This window comes from Chiloscyllium plagiosum, unplaced genomic scaffold (genome assembly GCF_037043375.1).
Source record: "Chiloscyllium plagiosum isolate Xiang-an unplaced genomic scaffold, Cpla_swu_hap1 HiC_scaffold_34, whole genome shotgun sequence".
NCBI classification, from domain to species: Eukaryota; Metazoa; Chordata; class Chondrichthyes; order Orectolobiformes; family Hemiscylliidae; genus Chiloscyllium; species Chiloscyllium plagiosum.
This window is the reverse complement of record NW_028270172.1, coordinates 21,027,679-21,045,112: the sequence shown is the minus strand read 5'-3', so window position 1 is coordinate 21,045,112 and position 17,434 is coordinate 21,027,679. Positions and strand designations below refer to the sequence as shown.

The window sequence follows — 17,434 nt, the reverse complement described above, 5'->3', positions numbered from 1 at the left end:
TTCACAGACGTGCCTCCATTTGTTGGGAAGAGAAACTGCAAGCCATCAATATAAGAGGGTCACCAAAAACTCCAAAAGAAAATGTAGAAGGTGGTTATTTTTCCGAAGAGTGGTGAAAATATGGAATTCACTACCACAGGCAGAGGTTGGAGTGATAATATAGATGCAGTTGAGGAGAGCACAGGCAAGCCTTTTGGGGGCAAAGAGAGAGATGGGTTGCAATGGTGGATTTAGATGAGGAAAGATGGAAGGAGGCTTGATTGGAGAATACACACCAGCACTGATTGGGCTGAATGGCCTGTTTCAATGCCTGTACCCAGTATAGAATTCGCTTTAATCTTTTTCTCATTATGCTTCTCCCCTTACATGTTGTCTTGTCACATATTACTTCTGTCAGTTGGTTCTGGTCAATGCTGGAGGATTGCAATTTATGCTTTCTGATGTGACCTTTGAAATGTAATTTGCTATCAAGTCAGTGGATTAGCATTTAGGTTCTTTCCATAGCCCAGGTTCTAGAGATGGCCTATGGATATATTTACAGCCCAGCTTCAGCACGGATGCAGTGGTTTTGGAATGCTTAAAGAAGTTTGAATACATGCATGAATAGATTCAAGAACAGCTTCTTTCCCTCTGTTATCAGACTTTTGAATGAATCTCTCACAAATATTAATTTTAATCTCTCTTTCTCTGCACCTTCTCTGTGGCCATAACACACTATTCTGCACTCTGCTCTGCCAACCATATGCACTTTCTACATATCAACATAAGAAATAGAAGCAGGAGTGGGCCACCCGACCCATTGACCCTGCTCCACCATTCAATAAAATCATGGCTGATGTTTTCATGGACTCCGTTTGACTTAGCTGCCTGCTTATCATAACTCTTAATTCCTTCACTGTCAAAAAACTATCTATTTTTGACTTAAAAACATTCAGCCAGGTAGCCTCAACTGCTTCACTGGGCAGGGAATTTCACAGATTCACAACCTTTTGGGTGAAGACATTCCTCCTTAACGCAGCCCTAAATCTGTTCCCCCTTATTTTGAGTCTATAGCCCCTAGTTCTAATTTCACCTGCCAGTGAAATCAACCTCCCCAGCTTCCATCCTATCTATTCCCTTCATAATTTTATGTTTCTACAAGATCCCCCCCCTCATTCTTCTAAATTCAATTGAGTATAATCCCAGTCTACTCAACCTTTGCTCATGAGGCAGCCTTCTCAATTCCAGATTCAACCTAGTGAACCTCCTCTGCACTCCCTCCAGTGCCAGTGTGTCCTTGCTCAAGTGAGGACACCAAAACGACACGCAGTACTCCAGGTGTGACATCCCCACCACCCTATACAGCTGCAGTATTTGCCGCCTTAAATGCCTGCTGAACCTGCATGCCAACGTTTTGTGAATCCGACACAAGGACACTCCGGTCCCTCTGCACAGCAGTGTGCTACAATTTTTCACCACTTTAATAATGTTCAATTTTGCTGCTGTTCCTACCAAGATGAATGACTTCACATTTGCCAACATTGTACACCATCTGCCAGACCCTTGCCCACTCACTTAACATGTATACAGCCCTCTGCAGACTTTGTGTCCTTTGCACACTTTGCTCTACCACTCATTTTGGTATCATCTGCGAATTTTGGCACACTATACTGGGTCCCAAACTCTAAATCACCTATGTATATGATGATCTGCCCGTATAGCATGCAAAACAACCCTTTTCACTATATCTCAGTACAAGTAACAACAACAAATCAATCTATCAGTATAGTGCAATGGCCCGAACTGACATCAAGCACATAGTAGGGTGATAGTCCCTGGAATAGGAAGCCTTATTCTTGATTTTTGAGTTTGTTTGGCCTTCAGAACTAACTTGCCTTCCCAAGTTTGGCGTTGGCTCTGCAGTATTGTCGTCATGTTCACAATAATTGTAGTTCACATGCCATCAAGGTAGTTTGTGATCTTAAAGACAGTTGAAAGAAAATAAGTAAGTAAATTTGGGGGGGGGAAAAAGGTGACATTGCTAAAAGTGACAAGAAAGCTTCCAGGTGGTTGTTTGAAATCTAACTAATTTAATAATGTACTTTCAAGAAGGAAATTTGCCAAACTTAACTGGGCTACAGATGACTCCATTCCAGATGAAGGGTTTTTGCCCGAAATGTCGATTTTCCTGCTCAAATGCTGCCTGACCTGCTGTGCTTTTCCAGCACCACACTCTCGACTCTTAATCTCCAGCATCTGCAGTACTCAGTTTTGCCTACAGGTGACTCCAGTCTAGCACCACTTGTTAATGGACTGCCCCTAACCTATGCAATAAAACCCAAATAACTATGGATGCTGGAAATCAGAAACAATAACTGAAATTAGTAGAAAAACTCAGCAAGTCTGACAGTACCTGTGATGAGAAAGTAGGGTTAACCTTTTGTGTCCAACTGACCCATCTTCAGAACTGATTGTAACTAGGAAAAGGTTGGTATATACAAATAGATATATCTCTGCTATATATTGTACAGTACGAAAATAGAGCCTTCGGTTCAACTCATACATGCCGACCAGATATCCTAAACTGCTCTAGTCCCACTTGCCAGCGTTTGGCACATGTACATCTAAAACCTTTCTAAAACATCCAGATGTTTTTTAAATGTTGCAATTGTACCTGCCTTCAGCACTTCCTCTGGCAGCTCCATACACTCATCGTCCTCTGTGTGCAAAATTTGCCCCTTGGGTATCTCTCAAATTTTCCCCTCTCTTCTTAAACCTGTGCCCTCTAATTTTGAGCTCCCCATGCTAAAGAAGGGGGGAGGGGGGAGGATTAAATGGTAGATGGAGACAGAGCAGCAATGGTGCAGACAAAGGAAGGGATAAAACTCAGCCTGGGGACATCAATAACTGCTAATGGGGACCATTAGTAGCTAACAATGGGTTGATTGTGGTAAAAGCCCATGTGATGACAGGGCCAGGACATGGGAGAAGGTGCTGAGGCCGTAAAGTTATTGGACTTGATATTGAGTCCGGAAGGTTGCAGGGTTCCTAAGCAGAAAATGAGGTGCTCTTCTTCCAGCTTGCTGCAAGCTTCACTGAAGAACTGCAGCAAGACTCAGACAGAGATGTTGATCTATGAGCACAACATGTTGCAGTAGAAGCCAACAGGAAGCCCAGGATCATTGTCTCTGTCTTACAATAATTTTGGGGCTTGAGCACCTTATCCCATGTCCTTACTCTAACTCTTGCACACCAGGCCTTGTCGTCACATAGGCTGCTACCACAACCAACCCACTCTTAGCCACTAATTGTCCCAATTAGCAGCTACTCATTGTACCAGATTGACCTCCCTATTCCCTTTATATGTCGAATTGCTGTTTCCTTTCTGGCCTCCATCTGCACCAGTTATTTACTCCTTCCCCTAACCCCCCTTCAGCATTTAAACCAGCCTTTTCCTAGCTGCAGTCAGTTCTGAAGAAGGGTCACTATACCTTGTCTCCATAGATGTTGCCAGACCTGCTGAGTTTTTCCAACTGCATCTGTTTTCCTGCTCAATACAATGATGCAGTGATCTAACCCAGGGAGGCTGCTAACTCACTGGTTGTTCCTCTGAGTCCTAAGAAAAAAAATAAAGGCTGCTAAAACAACTTAAGACTACCTTCCAGCTCTGGCAGCCTGTAGACTGTCAGAATTAAATGGCTATGCTGGGATAAAGATGTTGATCTGAACTCACACAACACCAGGTTATAGTCCAACAGGTTTAATTGGAAGCAGTAGCTTTTGGAGCGCCACTCCATGTCTGAACTCACACTGCGAAATCTAAACCAGCACAGGAGTAGGCTTTTTGGTCATTTGTGCCAGCTCCACCATTCAATATAATCATGGTTTATCATCCAATTTAGTGCCCTGTTCCCACTTTCTCTCCTTGTCCTTTGATCCCTTTTAGACCTAAGAAACCCGTCTCCTCCTTTTGGCCCCTAGCCTTCACTTCTCTGTTTGTAAAAACACAAGTGAGACTAGGCAGCAGTTACCTCACTGGGTAGTTTGTTGAATCATTTAGCCTACCTCATAATGATCTATTGGGAAGGCTATCCTTAATTCACTGTTCCAAATGACTTTCTGGCCCTTTATATAACAAAAACCTTCCCAGAATTAAAGAATAAAAACAAATTTCTCTCTATTAATGAATCCAAATTCCCAAATAATAATAGTGACATTCATCACACCATTATCAAGATTGACTCAGACATTGGCCCATTTAAAACAGAGGTGAGAAGGAATTTCTTCTCTCTGGCGAGTGACTCTGTGGAATTTTTATTGCAAAGGACTGTACAGGCTTTATCATTAAGCATATTCAATGCTGAGATAAACCAAGCTTTAATTAGGATTGAAATGTAGGTTAATGGGAAAAAGGTAGGAAAGTAGATTTGAGGATTATCAGTGAATGGCAGAGCAGATTCAATGGGCTGAACAGCCTACTCCTCCTGTTTCTTCCAATGTTATGGTCAATAGCCAAATAACCATAGGAAATGATGTCACCACAGGAAATTACATCACCAACCCAAGGAAACCCAAACATATAAATAGAAAGCAGGGAACACCAGCAATACTTCACCCGGCGGCTCACTGAAGATGTTACCTAGTATGGTGACAAAACATCTGAAAATGAACGTTCCAGCTCAGTGAGTAAACCTCCATCCAGAGCCAAGGTCATAGCTGACCGATTTAGCTCAAGGTTGCCATGCTGAAAGAGCTAACATAACAACTTAACTTCCCCAGTCCTGCTGATGTTGTTAATTCTTCAATTGATCATTCAGTCAACTAAGTTTCATGATGGCAGCTTCAATATGTAGTCTGGAACAGTTTTTAGCACCCCACCTCTGGGCAGTTAGAGGTGGGTGGTAAATGCATGTCTTGTCAGCGATGGGGAGGAAAAAAAACTAACAATGTTTACATTTGGGTGAGCAAATTAAACTGAAAGTGTATTTTCACATTAACATAGTCATGCAAATCATGTTTTCCTCTTTTAAAGATGAGCCTGAAGCATGAAGATGGTGATGATGATAATGTTACTTTGAGTGGACGCAAGGACCGGCGGAGATCAAGTCTTGGTGTGAATGAGCGGCGTGGTTTAGAACGAAGGAGGAGTCGAAGGCATTCAGTGCAGAATATCAAGAGCTCCTTGTCTGCCCCTGCCAGTCCATGCAGTGCCCTGCCTGGCCATTTAAGCCCACATTACCTCACGTCCAATGGCCAGATGCATGAAGATCTCAGCGAAAAGTAAGTGATTGCCAAAAATTGAACACAGTGCGGAAACCATGTTAACCAGAGATCCTTTTGTGAGGTGGTGTTATCCTTTACTCCCTCCAGTCAATGTTGCATGAAAGTTACTTTTTAATCCTATCATATCATCTTGTATTAGTTATCACACCACAGACAAATTGTGGCTCAGCCAAGGTTTGGCTGTAAAGAGCAAAAAGGACTCGAAAACCTATCATCAATAAACATTGATAGTGTAGCAGAGGCTCAAAAGCATCATCTGGTATTGTCCAAATTGCACACAGTTCAGACTTCCTGATGGAACTGTACGCATTCATTGATATGTACAACAGAAAACTGCTAAAGAGGAATACACATATTTCACATGCACATAAAGTTGAAACTTTTATCCCAGCAATGGGAATATTTTTAATTGTGAAGTAATCTAGAAGATGGTGAGGTGTACAAGTAATAATGCACTTGTACGCACAAATGACAACTGAATGAAAATAGCGTGTTACTTTTGCAAATGACAATGAATGTTTCATTCAAGAGAAGATATTGGATCCGCAATGTGTAAACTATAGATGTAGTAGGTTGAACTGTGTCAGCACTGTGGCTCCTAATAACTGGAGGTGTAGATTGAGAATTTATTTTGATGCTGATAATACTTAGAGTTCCAGTTTCTCTGACAACAAGTCAATTTGAATCATAACACTGAAGATCAGTGTAAACTAATAAATTTATAATCAAAACAGCTCTTCAGGGATGTGCTGTTTGCACTCTCCTCTCTCAGTAGTTTTGAGACATGGGTGACCGTCAAGAAGCAGATATTCAATTCACTTCACTTTACAAATATAATGATGCTTGTCACAACCATATGTCCAACTTCATGCCCACAGTAAGGTCAGAATTGGGCTTGGACCAGTTGCAACTTGTTTTGTGCACAACATTTGTGCAAAATCAGGTCTGTTGTGTTTCATAGTGTGCAGTAACCAAGATTTCTGTATCCAAGATTTGAAATGTATGCCATGGCTGTCATAAATAAAAGTAAGTTCTTATTTAGATTCCTTGATAATTGAATTTGAAGTTTACTTATTCAAGTCAATGTTCTTGTCTGATGTTAATTTGCACCTGAACCTAAATCCTTGAACCAGCAGAAAAATAAGGGCCTTACCCTTATCCACTAAAATGCAGAATCCCGACTCTCGGTTGTCAGCTGCACGGTGCAGGTTTGAGCCAATACCTTCTCCTGTCTCCCTGAATGCAGTAGTCCAGTTTTAATCTCATCACCTTCATTCCTGTTTTTGACGTCAAATTTACTCTGTTCAGCAAAGACAAGCCTCAGCTGAGCTACGTGATCCGCCATGCCGATGAACCAACCCAGTCTGATGATGTATTTGAGGCAAATCTCTCAGAATGCAATGCGTAAGTACAAGGGGCTGCATTAAATTGCATGACTGCAGCTTGGGTCACTCTTCTGCTCCTTGTGCTTCACCTCTCTGGGGATGGGGACGCTCTTGTGAAAAGCTTTCCTTGCTGGACGTGCTGCGTCTCTGTATTAGTATGGATTTTTATTTGTTTGTAACATCTGTTCTTTGTGAGCCCACTTTACACTCTTGAAAGCGCAGACAGAACTCTCAAATTGTTGAGACAAAAATGTAGTTTTGACCAAGTTTGTTATCTTTGTAAAAATTATGGCACCTTTTTTTGACATCTTAATATGGAAGGATGCATTCACAAAAGGTATAAGCGGAGGTCATTATCCAAACATTGAGTTATAATGGTCACAGCATGTCAATGTGCAGTAGCAAGAACCCTCTTTGAGACCTTCTTTACCCCATTTCTTCTTTTCCATAGTCTACCCTTTCCCTAATTTTTCACTCCTTTATCCAAGAGACATCAGTTTATTTCAGTTTTGATCACAACACTTGCACTCATCAAAACAACAGCCTCTTCGACACCTTGCATGAGATTTTCCTTCAGGTTATCAATTTGGCCCATTCTGGTGTGTTAAAGCTCCGCTGTGGACTTGGTGATTTTTTTTAAGGGTGCAGAGATCACTGAAGCAGGCAGGAATGCTGTTTGGTGAGCTGGTGAGGTGATAATGGAGCTGACTTGATGATTTTGAGATAACCACAGAGTGAATAGTTTGGTCACTCTTGTGTGAGTATTACTGTTGGATGACTTCAGAAAACTGGCTACGTTCCCTCAGATGCAGGTCATTTGGCTCCTGAACACATTGGTGGTGTCCATAAGAAATTTTAACAGGACCTGTTGTGTGTTTTGGACTGGTTTTCTTGGTGGTTCTTATAAAATCAGGTGGACTTCTCCATTACTTAGAATCAATGCTTATTGAGGATCTGTACATCGTAGCAAGGCTACACATTCCACCCTTCAAGCAGAGCACTATTGCATGGCCACTGTGTTCACAGTTGCATCTCAGCCTGAATACCTGAACTTGACCCAGACAATCACAAAGGCCAACCTCCCATCTAGAGAATCCATCCACCATGCCAGCTGTCAAGGAAAATCATCCAGCATTCTCAAAGATCCATCCCACCCTGGCAATGCTTTTTTTACAACCTCTACAATCGAGGAGAAGGTACAGAAGCCTGAACACACGCACCAGCCAGTTTTGAAACAGTTTCTACCCTACTGTTTTTAGAATACTGAATGGACTCTCAAACTCTTAGCATTCGCCTGTACTTGTTTTTTTTTGTTTTTGCCACTGTTTACCTACTATTTACTTATCTATGCTATTTAACTCTGTGATCTGCCTGTATTGCTCACAAGACAAAGCTTTTCACTGTGCTTCGGCACACGTGATAATAAATTCAATTCAATTTAAAGGCTTATCTGTGCATTCAATAAACCCAATCTTTACAGTATAGATGAGATTCTGTTCTCCCTAATCGAATATTGAAATTAAACTGAATTAATATTAGTGCACATTTTACTTGAAGCTAGGTTGCTGTGCAGTTTTCCTTTGTCATTGCTTGTATGTGTTTTTTAAATAAGCAAGGTAACAGAACTGAATTTCCATGTGGTGTGTTCTGTATGAACAATAATGAAGATGCTAAGCTTTGTTGATAGGGTGCTGTATTATTAGAGGTGCAATCTTTCTATGTAATGTTAAACTAAGTTAAAAATCTCAGAACACCAGGTTATAGCCCAACAGATTTATTTGAAAGCACTAGCTGTCAGAGCACTGCTCCTTTATCTGATTAGGTAGCTGATCAGATTGCTGATGAAGGAGCACCGCTCTGAAAGCTAGGACTTCTAAATAAACCTGTCGGTCTATAACGTGGTGTTGTGATTTTTAACTTTGTCCACCACCCCAGTCCCACACTGGCTCCTCCACATCATGTTAAACCAAGATCTGCCTGTGTGGATACATGCAAGAGGCACCCAGCGTTTCTGAAGCATGGAAGATCTCACACCTCATGGTCTACAATCCTCCCTAAACCAATACCTCTGAGCGCAGACAAGATTATAAGGCGTAGGAGCAGAAGTTGACCATTCAGCCCATCAAGTCAGCTGTACCATTCAATGAGATCGTGACTGATCTGATAATTCCACTTGCTGTCTTTTCTCCATAACACTGGATTCCCTTACAGGTTGAGTGTGATGGTCACATCCTTGAATGAATTGTTTGATGTAATTACTTTGCTATCTATGTGCCATCACTGTAAGTGAAATGCACGTCACACGATTTCTTACATGTGGCCTACTCCTGCTAATCCAGCCATTGTTTGGCACACGGCAATTTGAATTGGCCAGTAATTTGAATCTCTCCCCCTCAAGCTAACAGAAGCATACTGAAATGAGTGTCTGTATATTAAAGCAAATCTATTAATTAATAATTTGGAATAAGATTTAGCATAAGAGTAAATTAGTTTGTTTATTGGCTTCCGTATGCTGTAGCCACTGGCTCTGGTTAAAATGGATAATATGCTCCAGCACTTCCCCAAAACGTATTCCACCATTGAGTGCATGGAATGGCAGATATTTAGATTTGCTGTCTTTCACTTGTCTGAGCGTTTGCCATGTGTGAACTCAGAACTTTGTGGAAAAGCAAAGTCTGCATAGTCTAAGGTCCATAGGGTTGCTGCCTCTCCTAGACTGGCGGTGAGTTTAACCAGAGCGTCACCATGCATCAGGCAAGGTTGAGAAGGAGAAACTTTCATTGTTCCTGCACTGGCTGAGGTTACTATGTATGGACAGAGATGGGATCTGCAGTGGTTGATGCTGATGGAACGTTGCCTTGTGGCTGTTTCTAGGCTGCTGCTGAGAGTGCAGAATTGCTTAATTTAGGTTTTGTGGTGAACTTTTGATTATTTGGAAATAAATTGGCAAATCTTCCTTTGTAGTTGATATCAAATGATGAGCATTTATGGATGACGTGATTAGCAATATACTGAGAGAATAAACTGCTATGAATGAGACCTGGGCATCCCTGCACCTCAGAACTGAAATGTTAATCCTTTCTCTTCAAAATGTGGGGAGGTAGTACTCACTTTTCTGCAGTTAGTCAAGGTTATGGTTAATTGCCTGTGGACAAATTGTTGATGAGGCACACTCCTAGACAAGGCAAGACAATTGGTAAGTCTTACAAGCCGGGAAGGACTAGCAGAACGAACAAGGTCTGGTTGTTGTTGGTCTTCTACTCTCAATGTACAATTGTTGGTGGGAAGAATGGGAAAGTTGTATATTTCCATGACTCTGTATGCCTCAGTGAGGTTTTTATTGTGTGTTCTCGATAGCCTTAACCATGTTGAACCAAAAAGTGCTCACTGGTGTTGCATGAAGATGAGAGGCAAGGGGACATCCTGTTAGGTTGTACAGTTGTCACAAAGATGGTTTGAAAATGTGAAGTTGAATTTTGACTTGTTCCATTCAACGGAGAAGTTACAATAACTAGATTAAGCACGAATCCCCTAAATGCATTTGATTTGAGAAATCTGAGCAGCTAGCATTAAAAGATCCGACTCGTGAATTAAACTGTTAAAAATTAAATATTATTGAGTGCTTGAAACAGAATAAAAAGCCCATTTTCAATGGTCGTTTGTACAGTATGAAAGCATAAATCTTAAGGCAGAAGGTTTTAAAGCTTACAGCAAGATCAAACAGAATGCTTGCATAAAGCGGTTTCTTTTCAGTGAAATGCTGCTTATCCAAATATTGATGGTCTGGGTCCTTTGATTGCTCTAATTGCCGGATATTAGCTATTTGCTTTATATATGCTTCAGCATAACACTATATTGCTGCACTAAGGGACCACCTGTCTACAATGGACCACCAAGGCTGAGGAAAATCATCTTTGCTTTCATCAAAATTTAGTACAAAAGACAGTATAATTATTTACAGAATCAAAAATATTTCCGTGATTTGTTTGTCTTATTAGAATTTAATACAGCATTTTTAACAAAACTGCCAAAAGATCCCTAAATTCAACACTCCCAAGTTCTCCATTGTGGATATTACTTTAGAGAGTAAATGCAAGGTCTGATAAATCTAGTCTCCAGACTCTTGAGGATTCAAACTGTTAAAACACTTTCCACTGACTGCTAAGTTTGAGTAATTGATATTTGAAATATCCCTTCGACTGCACTTATATTGCACTTATAACCACGTATGTCAAGTCTAAGTTCTAAACATCTTTCAGAGATGCTTCATTTCTGGTCTGTCTTCATACAAAGTAGATCATGATCAATACTCGCACTCCTTACTATAAGACCATAAGACATAGGAGTGGAAGTAAGGCCATTTGGCCCATCGAGTCCACTCCGCCATTTACTGACTATGGCAGACTCTAATCCTTTGCCATGTCAGCTGTGGCTCAGCTGGTAACACATTTGACTCTGAGTGAAGTTGAGATTCAGATTTACCCCCCATTCCTACAAACTTGGAGACAAAAATCTAGATCAACATACCAGTGTAATGCAGAAGGACAGATTCACAGCCAGATCTGCCATCTTCAACTTAACATCTTTGCAGTGCTCTGTGCTGTCAAGTGGTACATAACTTGAGTGCAGTTTAACATCTGTGTTTAAAATGCCCTATAAATACATCAGATTCTAAAATGAACCTCTTCTGCAACCTTGATCAAGCTGCACAAGGACAATATGTACTTTCTTTCTCGATACCCAAGCATGGTCATAAATGCACCTCAAGAGGGATACAGTGTTCAGTAACCTACATTTATGTCATCTCAATCACTTGTTAGGTTTGTAAGAATATTTGAAATGACAGTCATCCTCATAAATTTGGTTGCTATAACTGCATATTGAATGCCGAGCTAGTAATTAACACACTGGCATGATCGGATGACTTGACTTTTCAGTCATGCCTGTCATCAAGTTTGAAGTAATGGTTGTAAATTTAGGCTGCATTTTGCTTTTAACCACAATCTTCGGAGTGTAGCATCACTCTGTTTCTCCCCCTCTCTTGTCAATAAAGTGACGGCAGGAACAGATGATTGGGGGCAGGGTTATAGCATCAGCTGGGAATTTTTAACTTACAGAACTGAGTGGTGTTCTTACAATGCTTCAAGAAACACAGGATGTGATTCTCTCTCTCTCTCTCTCTCTCTCTCTCTCTCTCTCTCTCTCTCTCTTCTGCACCAAGTCAAACAAACTCGAGAATATTTAAACGCTGCTACTTGGGTGAGTTTGGAGAGAGGGTGTAACTGTCCTATAAGTTAGAGTAACAATCGTGAGGTTGCTGAATGAAATTCAGCAAGGGTAAGATATAATTGTTGTTTGTTCAAAAGAAATGTAGCAGTGACTCCTGTGTTTTGTGTGGGAAGGTCAGTGTTTACAAAACTAATTTTTTGCAATAAAACTGACATTTATACATGTTTTTTAAATGGAAATCTCTTGTATTCTTTGTTTAAAGGATTCAAATGAGATTTAATACAAATTTGAAAATTCAGTCAGACTTGAGAATACCTGAAAGATAAAAGTATTAATTAAGCGCAATTTTCCCCTTTTGTTTAAATTACCAAGAGGTTGGACACTGAAATTACAATATTGATATGTGATAAGTTATTTAATTTCAGATCAACTTTTCAAATTAATTTACTATGCTAAAATAGTGCAGAGCACATTGTTAAGCAAACATCCATGTCATCCCATCGTGCAAATGTAATGACTTGCTGCCTGGTAATGACCTAACAGGGAGAGCTCACAATTTTATATACAAAATTGGCTTGAAGGTAGGAAACAGAGGGTGTTGGTGGAGGATTGCTTTTCGGACTGGAGGCCTGTGACCACTGGTGTGCCACAAGGATCAGTACTGGGTCAACTGCTTTTTGTTATTTGTATAAATGACTTGGATGTGAATATATGAAGAATGGGTTAGTAATTTTGCAGATAACACCTAAATTGGTCGTGTAGTGGACAGTGAAGATTATCTCAGAAGGCAACAGGAACTTGATCAGATGGGCCAATGGGATGAGGATTGACAGAATTTAATTTAGATAAATGAGGTACTGTATTTTGGTAAGGCTAATCATGGCAGGACTTATACACTTAATCGTAAGGTCCTGGGAAATGTTGCCGAACAAAGACCTTTGGGTGCAGGTTTATAGTTCCTTGAAAGTGGAGACACAGGTAGACACGATAGTGAAGAAGGCACTTGTTATGCTTGCCTTTATTGGTCAATGCATTGAGTATAGGAGTTTGGATGTCATGTTGAGGCTGTACAGGGCTTTAGTTAGGCCAGTCTTGCATAAACACATTCAATTCTGGTCTCACTGCTTTAGGAAAGATGTTAAACTTGAAAGAGTTCAGAAAGATTTGCAAGGACATTGCCAGGGTTAGAATGTTTGAGCTAGTGGGAGAGTCTGTTTAGGCTGGGCTGTTTACCCTGGGACATTGGAGGCTAAGGGATTGACCTTTATAGAGGGTTATAAAATCATGAGGGGCATGGATAGGGTGAATAGCCAAGGTTTTTTCTCCAGAATAGGGGAGTACAAAACTAGGGAGCACAGGTTTAAGGTGAAAAGGAAAAGATTTAAAAGGGACCTAAGGAAACGTTTTCAAGTTGGGGTGGTGCATGTATGAAATGAACTGCCAGATGAAGAGTTGGAGGCTGGTACAATTTCATCATTTAAAAAACATCTGAATGGGTATATGAATAGAAGGGTTTAGAGGGATGTGGACCAAACACTGGCAAATGGAATGAGATTAATTTAGGATATCTGGTCGGCATGGATGAGTTAGACCAAAGGACCTGTTTATCTGACTGTAAACGTTATATAACTGAGCATTAATTCTTCAGTAGTATATATGTGTGGAGGGGCGATTGAATGGGGGAGCATTCAATTATTTGAATTGAGCAGCATCAAGGTGTTTTGATTTGTCGCACAGTTTGAATTCATATACTACATTGTGACAGAGTGGAAATCTCTTTGAAGACGGGGAAAGTTTTAAGTTCCTTTAAAAACATGGCATGATTGCCAAAATAAATCAGTAAGTTGCATTGATGTGGTTAGGCAAAGTTCAGTTCCCAAAGTTTGATAATGATGTTAAGACTCTTATTATTTTGGAATTCTGAAGAAATATTGACAAATTGTGAAAAGGGAAAACAGCAGTCAAAATAAACAGTGCAATACATTCCCAATATTTTGCAATAGAATGTTGTAGTTGTGCTCCAATCACTAGGGAATAGAAGTTGATGTAAAAATAACCAATGAACCTTGAGAAAAGCCAAACCAAAGACAATAATCAGCACTTTCCAAAGGTTCTGGTTGAAGCAGTTACAACTTGCAGTTAATATCTGAAGAGGTGTTTGAGATGAGTGCCAGTGGTCTAGGGAAGAGAACAAACAAACTGCAGATGCCCTCTACCTGACTTCACCTACCCCACTTCACCACCCTGCCCCCCGCCACCCCCTTTATCTGCAGCTCCCCTAATACCCAACCCTAGTCCTGAAGAAGGGTTATGCCCAAAAGGTCGAATTCTCCACCTCCTGATGCTGCCTGGCTTGCTGTGTTCTTCCAGCCACCTGCTGTCCATGATGGTCCAGGGAAGGGCAAGTTATGATGGAAGATGAGATGGGATAGCAAGTTTAAGTTCAGAATCAAATGGCAAATGATATTGAAAGAGAAGGGATAGGTGAGGCTTGATCAGATTGATCTGATCACAGTAAAATGCAAAAGCCTGCAGACCCCAGCATGGGCACATTTTGGGCGGTCACCTTTATAACACTGGAGCCTTCTGAATCTGTTGTGTCTTTGTATACAGTAACTAGAAAAGTAAATAGCTTGAAATAGAATGGAGAATTCATTTTTGGTTTACTGTCCATTGCTGCAGCTGCTCTACTTGGAACTGAATGGCAGAAATCCACTTTCGGGATGTTCTGAAAGCATCCCTAAAGAGGTCAAACGTTCCTACTGCCCTGGATTGTCCCGTCCAAAATGGAGAGAAGAGCCAAAAATATATGGGAACAAAAGTATGTTGTTAAGCCCATTGTTTCCACTCCTCCATTTCATGAGCTCAGGCCTAATCTAATAATCCTCAAGAGTCTAGATTAGAGTGGTGCTGGAAAAGCACAGCAGGTCAGGCAGCATCCGAGGAGCAGGAAAATCGATGTTTCTGCTCATCGGATGCTGCCTGACCTGCTGTGCTTTTCCAGCACCACTCTAATCTAGACTCTGATTTCCAGCATTTGCAGTCTTTGTTTTTACCTAATAATCCTCAACTCCACTTTCCTGCCTTTCTTCCCCATGACATTTGACTTTCTTACTCATTAAAAATCTGCCCTTCTCGGCCTTGACTGGAAGGTGGAATACTTTTGAGAGAGTGCTGAGACTTGATTGTTGTAAGTGAAGAATTGGATTTCCCTGTGAATGTGGCAATGTTTAATGAGATTTGGTGAGTCTCATTAACAGTATCATCCAGATCGATTGATGAGAAATCTTGAGGATTGACTTCCAGGTAGAAGACAGAGGGTTGCTTTGCAGACTGGAGACCTGTGACCTGTGGTATGCCACAAGGATTGGTGCTGGGCCCACTGCTTTTTGTCATTTATATCAATGATTTGGATGGGGACAGATGAAGTATGGTTAGTATGTTTGCAGATGACATCAAAACTGGAGGTAGAGTGGACAGTGAAGAAGATTGCCTCAAGATTACAACGGGACCTAAATCCGATGGACCAGTGGGCTGAGGGGTGGCAGATGGAGTTTAATTTAGATTAACGTGAGGTGCTGCATTTTGGAAAGGCAGATCAGAGCAGGATTTAAACACTCAATAGTATGGTCCTGGGGAGTGCCAGTAAACAAAGAGACCTTGTAATGCAGGTTCATAATTCCTTGAAGGGAGAGCCCCAGGCAGACAGGATAGTGAAGAAGGCACTTGATATGCAAGCCTTTATTGTTCAGGGCATTGAGTATAGGAATTGGGAGGTCTTCTTGCAGCAGTACAGAACATTGGCTAGGCTACTTATGGAATACTGCATGCAATTCTGGGCTCCCTGTTAGACGAAGGGTGTTGTGAAACTTGAAAAACTTCTGAAAAGATTTACAAGATTGTTGCCAGGTTTTGAGCGAGACTCAGAGATTTGAATATGCTGGGACTATTTTCCCTACAGTGTCAGAAGCTGAGAGGTGACCTTTATTGAGGTTTATAAAATCATGAAGGGCATAAGTAGAGTGAATAGCCAAAGTGTTTTCCCCAGGGTAGCAGATTCCAAAGTGAGATGACAAGGTTTAATGTGATAGAGGAAAGACTTAAAAGTCATCTGAGGAACAACTTTTTCACACAGAGGGTGATGCATATGTGCAACGAGCTGACAGAGGAAGTAGTGGAGGCTGGTACAATTACAACATTTTTTTTAGATAAGATTTCTTTTTAGATTAGATTACTTAGTGTGGAAACAGGCCCTTCGGCCCAACAAGTCCAAAGACATCTGGCTGAGTATATGAATAGGAAGGGTTTAGAGGGATATGGGCTAAATGCTGGCAAATAGGACTAGATTTATTTAGGATACCTGGTCAGCATGGACGAGTTGAACTGAATGGTCTGTTTCCTTGCTGTATAACTCTAATTCTAAGTACTTGGACTTTGTCCTTTTGCATCTGCTATTTGATGAACTCCATAAGGTGTCAGACCATACTTCTAAATTTTCTTTACCTTTTCTTAATTCTGAATGTTGGACTATAAGTTGTATGTCTATTGTAGATCATTTCACTTTCCTAATTTTGTCGAGTGAGGTTTATTCATTTGCTAAGCACTTGGGATTTCAAACTTTGTATACTTTGAACAAAAGGTTACTGGACTCTAGCTAAATTTTGATATAAATTTGGTGATTTTGTCTGGAATCAGCACAGCATAACTTTGAAGATATTTTTGGTCTGATTGGCTCAGTGAATGCCAGGCAGGGAGCTCTGATAGTGGTAATCATGTACTGAATGATAAATACAAAATGTAAAAACAAATAAAATAATGCAAATAAGTGGAATCTTATCAGTAAATGTAGTACACCTTGTCCTGTTTTGCTTTTAAAAAAAGCCTTTAAGTTTTTTAAACTTAAAATATTGAAAAATATGTCTTTAAAACAGCAATTTGGGGCTTGGAAAATTGATCCAAATGCTGGGGATGTCTTTCAAACATTTTTTTTTTAATCTGAAGAATTTCTGTACTGCAATAAAATAGATCAAGATTGCAGTTTGCTTTTCCTTTTCCTTCAAAAGCATTCAGTTCTAAAGTGAATCTAACCATTATCTGTATTCTGGGGGTCACATTAACTACATTCAGATCAGCTGAAATTTCTGGCACTATTTTATCCTAAAATAACAAAAGATTCAGATTTGCCATTTCACTTGGGATCTATTACATATGTACTCACTGTGCTGATCGCTTTGCTCACTGGTTTCTGTCAAATTTACTCCCCTGTTTGGAGCACATTATCAGAAAGCATTTAGGCTTTCTATATTTTGGAGAAAAACAGCTTGCATATTGAACTCTTAAGACTGAACAGTTGCATTTACTAGGTGGAAGTAAACACATGAATAGGAATGAGAGTTGGAATGAGAAGACTGAGATCTTCTACCTCAGTTACTTTTCCCTGCACTGTCTCCATAGAGTTTGATGCTCTTGGACTCTAAACGCATCAGTCTTTGACTTGAGCATACACAATTATTGAATATCTGCAGTAGAGAATTGCAAAAAATAAAATCCTTCTGATT

The 17,434-nt window shown here is 40.5% G+C and overlaps 1 protein-coding gene across 12 annotated transcripts in view; it reads left to right on the top strand.

Annotated features, from left to right (window-relative positions):
• The window catches only part of fhod3b (formin homology 2 domain containing 3b), a 598,094-nt gene that overhangs the window by 423,739 nt on the left and 156,921 nt on the right, over window positions 1–17,434 (top strand). For 6 of the 12 annotated variants that reach the window (XM_043719366.2, XM_087978542.1, XM_087978541.1 and 3 more), the window contains exons 10-11: window positions 5,012–5,259; window positions 6,571–6,666. In XM_043719366.2, the coding sequence (XP_043575301.2) occupies window positions 5,012–5,259; window positions 6,571–6,666 (344 nt within the window). The remainder of the gene's footprint in view (window positions 1–5,011; window positions 5,260–6,570; window positions 6,667–17,434) is intronic. The other 6 variants (XM_087978543.1, XM_043719378.2, XM_043719374.2 and 3 more) reach the window with 1 other exon arrangement.